The 12732-nt window shown below is 42.7% G+C and overlaps 1 protein-coding gene across 1 annotated transcript in view; it reads left to right on the top strand.

The window, feature by feature from the left end:
- CCDC87 (coiled-coil domain containing 87) overlaps nt 1-12732 on the top strand; it is a 71454-nt gene that overhangs the window by 14997 nt on the left and 43725 nt on the right. Inside the window, exons 7-11 of the mRNA XM_066591387.1 lie at nt 3313-3400; nt 4246-4337; nt 4726-4880; nt 5781-5922; nt 8196-8393. Coding sequence (XP_066447484.1) covers nt 3313-3400; nt 4246-4337; nt 4726-4880; nt 5781-5922; nt 8196-8393 — 675 coding nt within the window. The remainder of the gene's footprint in view (nt 1-3312; nt 3401-4245; nt 4338-4725; nt 4881-5780; nt 5923-8195; nt 8394-12732) is intronic.

Below are 12732 nucleotides of genomic sequence, written 5' to 3'. Positions count from 1 at the left end.
TTTCCAGACAACTGTAGTATGGCTAGTGATGGGCATGGCAACCATTTTCATCAAGATATCACAACCATGGAACAAAGATACCAGGGAAAATGGTCCACTACCATGTTGGCTGCCTACTGCCGGACACTCCACAGAGATGCACCCGAACAGCTGGACAAGAGACAGGCAAAGAGATCTAAGATGTAGTCTATGACTTGATTTTTTACAGGTATTAACCATAGCAGGGGTGTAACTATAGGGGATGCAGGGGATGCAGTTGCACCCGGGCCCAGGAGCCTTAGGGGGCCCATAAGGCCTCTCTTCTCCATATAGGGAGCCCAGTACTAGTTATAAAGCATTATAGTTGGGGGCCCTTTTACAGGTTTTGCATTGGGGTCCAGAAGCTTCAAATTACGCCTCTGAGCCATAGGCCTATTACTATTGGCATGTATTTCGTGATATAAACAATTATTGCAGATTACAAAAAAAAAATAGAGCCAATATTGCATTTTGACTGCCATATTCGTGTTGAGCACATAAAAATTGATAAGGAATGACTAATTTTATTTCAGTAACATGACTTTTGTAAAAATTTGTTGACCGGTGTGACTTATGTGATTCTACTACATTTTGTGTAGTGGCTGGCGACATATCCTCAACCTTCTCTTCCGGTCATGTGCAGCAGACGCTGAATCATCTGTACAGTTAGGGCACCTGTCACTGCTGCCTTAAAGGGCCAGAGTGTGCATCCAGCTTTCCCATCCACTGGCCAGTCCAGATAACTTTGTGGTTATTTAGGGCAGTCTCCTCCACTGGTCAGCGCTTGTGCAATTACTTCCATAATGTTCCGCAAAGGAGCTAAGGTATTTTAATTGACTCCTCGTTTGACCTGTGCTTGATTCATGCAGCTTTCCCATCTTCTCCTGTACTGACTTCGGCTTATATTTTGACCACTATATATCTATTTGTTACCTGCCCTGACCTCGACTTTTTATGTTGACTCTGTCTTTGCCTGCTTCTCTGATACCACATTACAATGCTTTTGACCTGTCTGCATCAGCTGCCACTGGAGACCACTCTTGAGGTAATAGCCAGGGGGCTCCTGCAGATAAAACCAAATGCAATTGGAGGAGTTAAATAGTTAAAACCAGGGGTGCTGTCCTCTGGAGTAGCCCAAAGTCTAATTGGTGAGTGGTACTCTGGCTCCATATACGCTGCTTGACAGATTCACAGGAGCCAGGGACATTTCTAAACATCAGTGCCAACTAGAGATGAGCAAGTATACTCGCTAAGGCACATTACTCGAGCGAGTAGTGCCTTAGCCGAGTATCTCCCCGCTCGTCTCTAAAGATTCGGGGGCCTGCGAGGGTGACAGGTAAGTTGCGGCTCTCCCCCGCCGCTCCCTGGCCGCAGCCAGCCCCCGAATCTTTAGAGACGAGCGGGGAGATACTCGGCTAAGGCACTACTCGCTCGAGTAATGTGCCTTAGTGAGTATACTCGCTCATCTCTAGTGCCAACCCATTAGCAATATAAACCTGTAGATCAAGTCCAGCATATTTCTTGCTGAATTTTGGGTGAAAAAAATAGTGCTAACAGCCTATTGACTCCTTACAGAGATTCTGTCATTCTTCAGTTTTTTTTCCATCATCCTTTTTTTTTTTTTAAGTGACAAAAGGTTGTCACCTTTGAATTGGCTTCTCAGAAACTGATGCGAAATTGTAATTTTGTCAGAATGCTCTGTCAATGATAAAAATTACAATTTTATCATCAAGCTGGAAAAAAGTGATTCAGAAGCAATAACCAATATACATGCATTTCATGCGACTTTTGCATAAATGATTACTGCAAAAAAAAAGAAAAATGCCTGCATGTCTGTAAGTAAAACAAACTTCATTCCCAAACATTGGCTGCTTTTATAACTTCTGATTTACTAACACAGTATATGGCCAGTTTTATATTTTGATTTTAAATCCTGTTTAAAGGGGTTTTTGCCAAGTTTAAAAATGATCCCTTATCCACAGGATAGTGGATAACTTTCTGATCAGTCGGGTTCTGACCACTGAAACCCCCAACGATCATGAAAACAGCTGTCCTTTATACTGCAGAATGAATGGAGCGGTGGTTGAGCATGTGTGTTGCCACGCCACTCATTTTAATAAGATTGCTGGATATACACGAGCGCTTGTAATCGATCTGACTCCCATGGAACAGAAGGTTATCCTCTATCCTGTCGATAGGGAATAAATTTCAACTTAGCAAAACCCATTTAAAGCATAATTAAACTTTCAGATTTCTTTTTAGAATACACTATTTCGGTCATCATATGACTTGTATCCAGTTTTTGAGCCATTTACCCCTTCTATAAGTTCAATTTCTAATTGTTTCTTTTCCCTGTGTAGTAGGTGGAGATTATCTGTTATGATGTCTCCAATACACAATGCACAGCACGTTTTATGTAGCACACCCTCAAAATCAATAGCAGCAGATGGAGGAAATTATATAGCAGTACTGAGTAGTGTAGCTGTGAATCCAGCTCTGGGCTGGGATCTAAAACTTACTAGATGCTGCAGCGACGTCTCTGTATTTCTCTACCTTTCTCTCTCCGGAAGCCCCATCTTCCCTCTCCTATAATCAGATCTCTTGGTGTACTTCTGTTTGCACATTTTAGCAGAACATTAAGGCCTCATGTCCACGGGCAAAATAGGATTTAAATTCCGCAGCGGATCCGCATCCCATAGGGATGCATTGACCACCCGCGGGTAGATAAATACCTGCAGATGGTCAATAAAAGTGAATTTTAAAAAATGGAGCATGAAAAAAAATGGACATGCTCCATTTTCGTGCGGATCTCCCGCAGGCTTCTATTGAAGCCTATGGAAGCCGTCCGGATCCGCGGGAGACCTAAAATAAGAATAACTTACCTGCAGCAAACCGGGCAGTTCTTCTCTTCTTCACAGACGGATCTTCTTTCTTCGGCCTGGCGGATGTGCCCTGCACATCCGCCGGCCGAAGAAAGAAGATCCGGCTGTGAAGAAAAGAAGATCTGCCCGGTCCGCTGCGAGTAAGTTAATTCTTATTTTAAGCGCTCATGTCCGCGGGGGCCTGATTTTCCCCGTGGACATGAGGCCTTAGAGATGTTCAGTGCAGGAGGCAGAGAGGATGTGGGGGGGGGGGGCTGATAAGTGGAAAAAGAGGTACTTTCTGTAGTGAAGTACATGATGAAGTTTCCTATCTTCACTTGTACTATTGTTTTACGGTTAGAACGTATAGTTTAGTTACTTCACAATATTTCAGTTATACTGAAAAGTACAAATTGTTATTTGATCTTTACAGCTTGCAAACATAAAGGAACTGGATTTACAAAAAGTGCATAATCTGATTCCCAGACTAGAAGACTACCAATTTACTAAAACTATTCAATGTGAGTAACCCTAATATTCAGTGTTTAAAACTCCTATATTGTCCTGTGTACACATTGTGTTATGTGCGTAGTGTCAGAATATTGAGTCACTTCTATGTTTGGTTGGGAACTTTTATTCTTGGCTTTTGTCTGCTGAATTAATTGACAATATATTTCAATTCTTTCATTTCTTACATCCTCACTGAGGCACTATGTACAATATCAGTTTTTAAAACTTCCTTCTAATGGGAATATGTGCGTTAATGGGAAAGATGTTGCAGTACTTGAAGGGTTCAAAGAAGGGCGACTAAATTAATAAACGGAATGAAGGGACTGGAATACCCAGAGAGGCTATCCAAACTGCGATTATTTACCCTGAAAAAAGACGGCTAAGGGGTGACCAAATAACTATGTATAAATACATGAGGGGACAATACAAGGATCTCTCCCATGATCTGTTTATACCCAGGACTGCGACGGTAACAAGAGGGCATCCTCTACGTCTAAAAGAACACAGGTTTTATCACCAACTTAGAAAGGGGTTCTTTACTGTAAGAGCGGTGAGACTATGGAACTCTCTGCCTGAGGGCGTGGTGATGGCAAAATCCATAGAGGAGTTTAAGAGGGGACTAGACGTCTTTCTAGAAGGCTATGATATTACAGGATATAGAGATTAGGTAACCAGCGGGGTTGATGATCTCAAATGCTGATCCAAGGATTACTCTGGCTGCCATTATGGAGTCAGGAAGGAATTGCCTTCCTCTGGACCAACAAGGGAGGGGTTGAAACAGGCTGAACTAGATGAATGTTGTCTTCATTCAGCCTAACATACTATGTAACAATGCCATGTCTGCTTGTTTCCGCAGGTGAGGCAGTAACCACCCCTTGTTCATTTCTACATGAAGTAATCTGTGAAACAGAACACAGCAGCAGTCACACAAGGCACACCAGTCTGAAGGTTGTTATACTCTTTTCTTTGGTTTGTTCCCCATGCTGCACATCATAGATGTGTGAGTTGCTTTTGAGCCAATAATATGAATTTTGTGGAAGCTCTGTATATATGACATATTGGAGCATGTCGGCTCACTTGGAATCACTCTATGTGCCACTGTGTGGCACCAAATTACTGATCTATTCTTCTATAGAGCAATGCTTTTAGGAGACAATACCTCTGTACCTGGGCATCTATTTGAAATTGGAGGCTTATGGACATACAGTAGGCCCAATAGATTTCTATGTATTATGGCTCTATACTTACAGGCTGCACAAATCCATAATACAGTATGAACCCTTACTCTCACAGCTAAATGGCATATGTTACACTGTAAAACTTTGTATTAATATAGAAGTCGGTGTCCTGCCCTAACTTGAGGACTCGTGCCTTCATGGCTGAAGAATTGAAGATAACCCTTAAGCAACGTGCAGCTGAATGTCCAGAGATTATTAGTGCAGCAGAAGCAGTGGAAGTCAATGGCAATCACATCAACAATGATCTAAGAAGGTACTTTTTATAATAGTGATGACCTCAAATATAGCTTGATTTTTAGGCATGGTTTACATGGCATATTTTTGGTGCAGAATCTATGCCAAAATCCATGCCATTTTAACATTCAATTGAATGCTATGGAAATGTAGTTCATATATCACGGTTGATACATTTTCAATGCGTAAACCACATCAGGTGGCTGTATTCATATTTGCCCCACTGAAGAACTAAATCTGCATGCTGATCTAAAAATTGATGAAAACCCAATGAGGATCTGACAATAAGCCGTGTGAACATGTCCTATGAATATGTGATCGGTGCAGTGTCAAAACATCACATCTGTAATAGGGCCATATTTTTGCACTAGTATTATGGCCACAAACACTCAGGCATCTTGCAGTTCTACTAAATTGATCTTGGTTCTCGGTGGTGTGCAAAAACAACTGACAGAAGAAGAAAAACACAATACATAGGGTTTGAATAAAATTAGTTTTATGCACCACAGCTAAATTTTCATTGTTGAGCCCTGATGCACTATAATTACATAAAACTCATCTGTACATTGGCATTTTTTATACTGACTAAGCTTTATGGGCAGAAATCCTTTTAACCCTTTCCAATCCAATTTTGCATTCAGGGTTTCCTAAAAGGCTTTCTCTTTTTGCTGTTATACAATGGTGCCATCTGCTGGCTAAAGCCAGTGTGTGTGCGCACCAGAGAGGCTTCGACAGTTGAGTGGCTGGCAATAGATGGTAAGAATACCCTGTCGGACATTCTTCTGACATTAGAGCTTTACTAGCTTTACTCAGAATGTAGGTAGACGTCAGACAGTGGATTGGAAAGGGTCGATCTATGTCTGGTTTTAAGGATGAAGAATTATACAGTAGTAATATTGCTGATATTTATGTTTTTAAGGTTAATAGAAGACTCCATGTTGCAGGCATCTTACCAAAGCAAAAGCACATATAATGAAGAAGAGCTTCCTCCCTTAATAAGAGCCGTAGCTCCTGGAAACACAAGTACAGCTAAGCGTGAAAAAATGGAGGCGTTATTACAGGTGGAATCACATGATGTCTCTCATTTTTTACTCAGAGAAGCTTATAAATCGATAGTGACCAACATATATTTGTAGTTTTAAATTATTTGAGCAGCATAGAAACCCATTTCTTTAACTCCTTGGCAACATACATGTGCATCGCATCCGCCAAGGCCTTAGTGCAAACAGCTGCACATGTATAATATGTCTTCTATGCATGCTCAGCAGCTGAGACTCTCACTACAGTTGCTCCGACACCCCTAGAATCCAATCACGGTGTTTTGCTTGTACTTGGCTATTTCCATCATCCCTTTAAAGGTGAATAGAGCAGCGCTGCGTATGCACAACCGCTACTTCATTAAATCTTCTCTTCATTATGGGGAAAAAGGGTGCAGTGAGGAGGGGAGGGAGACACGAGATCCCCGTTCTTGGCATTGGTGAGGCAGTGAGAAACTCATTGACCATACTCTAAAAGTTGATTTTGGCATAACTTCTTTAACCCCTTTAGTGGCACGCCCGGAAAATCTTCGGGGCTTGCTGCACTGACCATGCAGTTAAACCCCAGAAGATTTCTGTGGACAGCTCTAGTGCTGAAATATCATCTGAGCTTTCATCTGAAATCTTCCCGGATTTTTACTTGCATTGTTAACTCATTTAGAAAACCTGCCCTGTGAGGCATGACATGGTAATAATAAACCTGCCACTAAAGGGGTTAAGCCCTGATACACTCTGTTCAGTTTACATACATCTCCACATTATAAATTAGTATACTAGTAAGACCCCAAACAAAACTACTTCTTATACCCCTAGATGAATACCTTAAGGCATATAGTTTCTAAAATGGGGTCACTTTTGTTGGGAATCCATTGTATTGGTACCTCAGGGGCACTGCAAATGCAATACGGCATCCAAAAGTTATTCCAGAAAAGTCTGTGCTCTTTTTTTTTTTAGCCCTGCCATATGCCCAAACTGCAGTTTATGTCCATATATGGGACAATTACGTACTAAGAAGAAATTGCAAATTGTGGGGTGCTTTGTCTCCTATTTCCCTTCATGAAGATGAAAAATTTGGGGCCAAACATACATGTTTTTGGAAAAATTGTAATTATTCATTTTCAAAGCCCAATTCTAAAACACCTGTAGGATTAAAACAGCTGTTTCCTGATTACTTTCGCTTTGTTCTGCTGGCAGGGCTGACAGTTGAGAAAAGCTGAAACAATGTTATCAGCTGTAATCAGCTCTCCGCGGGTAGAGCACAGCATGCGGTCCTGCTTATCAGCTGTTCTGCCAAAGGATGGTTTTCAAGCAACTGAAAACCGTCGTTCAGCAGAAAACTGAAAGATGGGCACATTTAAACACAACGATTATCGCTCAAAAGACAGCTTTTGAGCGAATTTTGAGCGATAAGTTTTGTGTATAAATGGGCCTTTAGTCTTCATGTTGGGGGTGGGGAGTAGCTGGCATGGCCCTCCTTCATGACTCGGAGCTCTATTCCCAAGTCAAACTTTAAACTATACTTTCTTTTTTAAACACTGCAGCGTTTCAGAATAAAACATATAGGCCCCCTGCACATTGGCGGAAATTCTGTGGCGGGATTTCCCGCAGAATTTCCGCCCCTTGAAGCTGCCATAAGATTGCATTAATAAACACAATCTTAGGCAGACAGCTGCGATTTGTCCTCGTGAAATCACACGTGGAAAACAAATCGCGTCGTGCTTTATTTCTGTGCCAGTCTCGCAGAGACCCACACAGAAATGTCACTCCTAGGCCGCCGCCTCTGCTCTGCGCATACGCTGGCTGGCAGCCGGCACATCAGAGAGCCGGAGCCGCGGGAGAAGCAGAGTCCCGCACTGGTCCCTGCAGCGGCGCGGGTCGGGTCCCGCTGCGAGAATTCTCGCAGGGGATCCGACCCGGCCGTGTGCAGGCGGCCATACAGGGGTAATAGGCATAACTAGGCATAACTGTCTGAAACAGCAGTTCAAAGCCGCAGTGAGTTTATTTATTTTATATAGTTTAAGGCTTGGGGTCACAAAACTATATAAAATTTTAAAAAAACCTTTAAGGGTAGAAATGCCTATGTTTTATGTCTAATCAGCCTAATCAGGGGCCTTTTACAATCTTTGACTTGACTTTGCATTATGAGTGCTCCTAGCCTACCTTTTGTTTGCAATATTGCTTTGTGTGAAAAATTTATGTTAAAAATCAATAAAAACAGATTTGAAAAAAAAATAAAATTCTATTATTGATCTATTTTTTTTCTTACATTAAAATCTCTGTCTTTATATGCACACTAGGATTTAAACAAAAGCCCAAAACAACTTAAAGAGAGAAAGACAGAAAGCTGTATCCATCCTCAGCCTTTTACAATTGATGTTCAGATTCCTAACAGGCCACTAATGAGAAAAGCAGATGTTCAGGCCTCTGACAGGGTCTACACAGATTTAACCGAAATTCCAAAATATCCCCCACTGTACAATGATTTTGCATTAGAGGTAAGTACTCTAATACTTAAAGCATACGCAACTTTTCAGAATAAGCCACCGCGTGTACATGAGGAGTAGCACTACACGGCATCAATACTCCTGCGTGAATGAGTTCTACCTCTGTATGCCTTCATTTTTTCATGGAGCAAAAAGAAATGTGTACAAATCTAAAAAAGATGATGGCGTGTCAGAAGCCATATGTTTGCATGTGTTGTGTTTGCGGTGCTGGTGCAGTATTCTGTGTCATCAAATTGTATGTTTTATATTCTAACTTCCTAGTAATAATAATAATCTTTATTTATATAGCGCCAAACATATTCCGCAGCGCTTACAAAAACAGGAGGATTCTGAAAGACAAAAGTACAAAAATACAAAAACCACGGTTACATAGTAATCAGTTGATGGAAACAGTAGGGGTGAGGGTCCTGCTCCAACGAGCTTACATACTACAAATAATTGGGTGATACAGAAGGTAAAGGGCTGGAGATGTGCACAGTATGGCGGGGTGGAGAGTGTGGGATGCTATATACAGACAATGGTCAGACATTAAGCCATGTGGTGGCTGAATCAATGTGACTGCCAGGGGTGGTTGATGCAGCTTGCAGGGGTTGCAGTCCCTAGGACAGAGAGCATGTTATCATGCGAAGTACAGAGGGGTTTGGTTTAGGGTATATGGTATGCCTCCCTCAAGTGGTGCATTTTTAGAGCATGCTTGAAGTTTTGTGAATCATGGATTGCATGGATAGTTTTGGGTAGCGCATTTCAGAGGACTGGTGCTGCTCTGGAGAAGTCTTGGAGGCGGGAATGAGAGTTTCGAATTAATGTGGCACTCAGTCTGATTTCGTTAGCAGAGTGTAGGGCCCGGGCTGGGTGGTGGATTGAGATGAGGGAGGCAATGTAGGGCACGGCAATGCTATGGAGACATTTATGGATGAAGGTAGTGAGTTTAAATTGAATTCTATATTTGATGGTCAGCCAACGCAGTGACTGGCACCGGGCAGAGGCGTCCAAATAGCAGCTAGACAGGAAGATGAGCCTGGCTGCCGCATTCAGGATGGATTGGAGGGGGTAGAGTCTGGAGCAGGGGAGGTCGATCAGCAGTGAGTTGCAATAATCGAGGTGAGTGGATGGGGGCAACAGTGAGCGTTTTTAGTGTGTCCACTGTGAGAAAAGAGCAGATTCTTGCGATGTTCTTGAGGTGCAGCTGACATGTTCGGGCCATAGACTGGATGTGGCATGTAAAGGAGAGATCAGAGTTGAATATGACCCCAAGGCAGTGGGGATGCTGTCTGGGGGTTATGGTGGTGCCACACACTGAGATGGAGATGTCAGGATGAGATTGGTTAGTAGAGGGCGGAAACAGGAGAAGGTCAGTTTTTGAGAGGTTCATTTTTAGGTAGAGAGAGGACATAGTGTTAGAGACAGCAGACAGACAGTCGGTGAGGTTTTGGAGGAAAAGTGCAGATATGTCACGGGAAGAGGTGTATAGCTGGGTGTTGTCAGCGTAGAGGTGGTATTGGAGGCCAAAACTCCTGATGGCTTGTCCAATAGGGGCTGTGTAGATAGAGAAAAGGAGGGGGCCAAGGACCAAGTCCTAGGGCCCCCTAACAGCAAAGGGAAGAGGGGGGAGGTAGAGCCAGCAAAAGAGACACTGAATGAGCGGTCAGATGTATGAGGGTTAAAATTCTAAGTGCAACACCAATCGGCCCACCCCACTTTCCCCGCTGCCGGCGGTAAGAAGAGACACCACACACAGGAGTCTGGTCTAGCTCCTCATACGGGAGAAAAAACTGCGCACTTTATTACAGATTACATGAGATCTTATACCCTCTGTCCCATCCCCACTATGGGGTGATGGGCTCATAATCATATATGGGCAGTCCGGATTTCCGCCTTAGACAGTGAGGCGCCTCTGGCTTATACAGAAAATCACGTATTCAATTAACTCCAGTACAAAGAATTACCCACACAATTCTAAGAAGTCCGGCCTAAGACAGTGAAAATTATGTACATTTGAACATCTTGATATCTTGTTTCTGGGAAAACGGCCAAGTACACGTGTCCTTCGTCCGATTCTTCTTTGCTGATACATTTTGTTCAAGCCTGGCAAGGCCTTGGCATATCTGATGTAAGGCGACCATATAAGTTTTTTCTCATTTGGAATTGAATAAAACTTGCATATAGGTATAAAAGCATAAAAAACACATATGGCAATATATATATATACCCTCACAAACCCCCCTAAAAAACTTAATATGGAGATCAAGCATCAGACTTTGCACTCTTCCTCGGTCGTCTCTCCCTTGCGTCAGGGTTTCTCCACTGCCCGTAAGTCCCTACTCCTAAAAGGGAAGGGATCCCTACCTAACCTCAGAAGGAGGCCATGGATTCCCTGGGCTTATTTCCGGGTATCCATACCCTCTATCTGTACGAGTTAACACCCCACAGGGTGTGCCCTCGCCGGAACCTAAGGTCTTCTGCACTTTCCCTAGGCAAATGGGAAGTCCACTGACAGTCCATCTTATGAGACTGAGGCAGACACAGTACTAGTCCATCTCTCCATTCTTCTGGTAACGTATCTGGTTGGCATTATCGGAACTGGCTCTTCATCTTTTTCAAACAAGGGAAATTTTGGTCACATTGTCCAGTCCCTTACTCATACTCTTTTTGATCAAAGGGAAAATACACATACAAGAAATTACATACCCCACCTCTTTCTGCTAAAACCATATCCACGGCCGCTCTATTTTGGAACGCCATGGATGCAGTGGGCCCTAACTGGTCAGCTAACCCTTTCAAAGCATCCCTGGTGTAGTTTACAAACCTCTGCTGATTGTAAAAGATATAAATTCATCTAATCTACATTATTATTAACAGTGACAATAGCAAATAAGGACTCAAAACCTGCTTTAACCTGATCTCTAGAATTAAATTCATCTGGCACCCCCCTTGGCACTCCTATTGCATCTATGTATACATGTGGATCAAAGTTACCACCTTGAGTGTCAACGTCTCTCTTAGCACGATGCGGTGTTGGATTCTCACCCTTAGTGTAGGATTCATATTGCACATTTGATTGTATTAATTTGTTCTGAAACAGGGGGCTAGTGTACAGTAGTCAAAGGTGTGTGTTAGAGGAATTGTACCACATTATAGCATGTAAAGGATATGCAGGATCATTAATTTTTTCAGTGCGAAGTGCGGATCCAAGTGGGTTTTCCTTCGAGCTTTACTGCAGTTGGGGTGGTGAACAACATCTGGTAGGGACCTTCAAACCGGGTTTCTCTCAAACTTTTTCACATAGACCCTGTCACCTGGTTTTAGATTGTGACACTCATCTGTCGGACCTGGGATAAAAGCAGAGACTGCAGAATGCATTACTAACAATTCCTTGGAGAAACCTAGGACAAAATTAACAAGAAAATCATTCCCCAAACTCAGCTACTGTGGCATGTATCCTCCTAAGGAAAAAAAACTAATGGAAGACACTCAATTCAAAATTTTACCATTTCCTTCATTGCCTTTTGTATCTACTTTCCCCTACTCCGCGGACGGTAGGGTGTGTGAAAAGCCTGGAATATACCCAAAACAGACATGATGTGTTGCATTATTTCACCTGTGAAGTGTGTACCTTTGTTTGACTCAATCACTTCCGGTACCCCATATCTGCGGATTACCTCATTCATGAGCTTCTGTGCGGTTACCTGCTTATTTACTTTAGTAACAGGGTAGGTCTCCAACCTGAAAAACATTAACATCAACAACAAGCACATTTTCATGCTTCCCAACAAGTGGGAGCTGAGTGTAGCCAATTTGCAATCCCTGAAATGGGTAGAGTGGTCTAGGCAAGTGTGATGTGGCAAATTTACTTCTGCCCTGTTGCTTACGGCAAAGATCATGCAAAACTGGACAAATGATGCAGCAGCTACAGAAAACCAAGGAGCCACCCGTCCTTGTTCAAGCGTCGTCATCATTACTGCTTTAAGAGGTGCGTCTTTCCGTGCGTCAGCTGGGCCATTATGGGGCACAGGGACTATGGTGGGCAAGTTCTGTTGACTGTTCACCATACGCCGTCCCTTTTTAGTCCATTTGTCTTTTTCTTAACTGTAAAGTCTTTAGCATATCAAAGTCCAATGTTTTTATCAAAATTCAAGTTCAAATCAAAGTCCAAGATTTTTATCAAAGTCCAAGATTTTTATCAAAGTCCAAGATTTTTATCAAAGTCCAAGTTTAGTCAAATTCTTCTTTTCTTCTGTCTTCCACGGCTTGAGGGCCGCTGCTTTTGCTGTGTGGTCTGTGATGGCGTTGCCTTTCGCTTCTCCGGTGTAGGAATTGGTGTGAGCTTTCC

The sequence above is a fragment of the Eleutherodactylus coqui genome, chromosome 2, assembly GCF_035609145.1.
Source record: "Eleutherodactylus coqui strain aEleCoq1 chromosome 2, aEleCoq1.hap1, whole genome shotgun sequence".
NCBI classification, from domain to species: Eukaryota; Metazoa; Chordata; class Amphibia; order Anura; family Eleutherodactylidae; genus Eleutherodactylus; species Eleutherodactylus coqui.
Note: the sequence above shows the minus strand (reverse complement) of the source record. Positions and strands in the feature narration are given on the sequence as shown.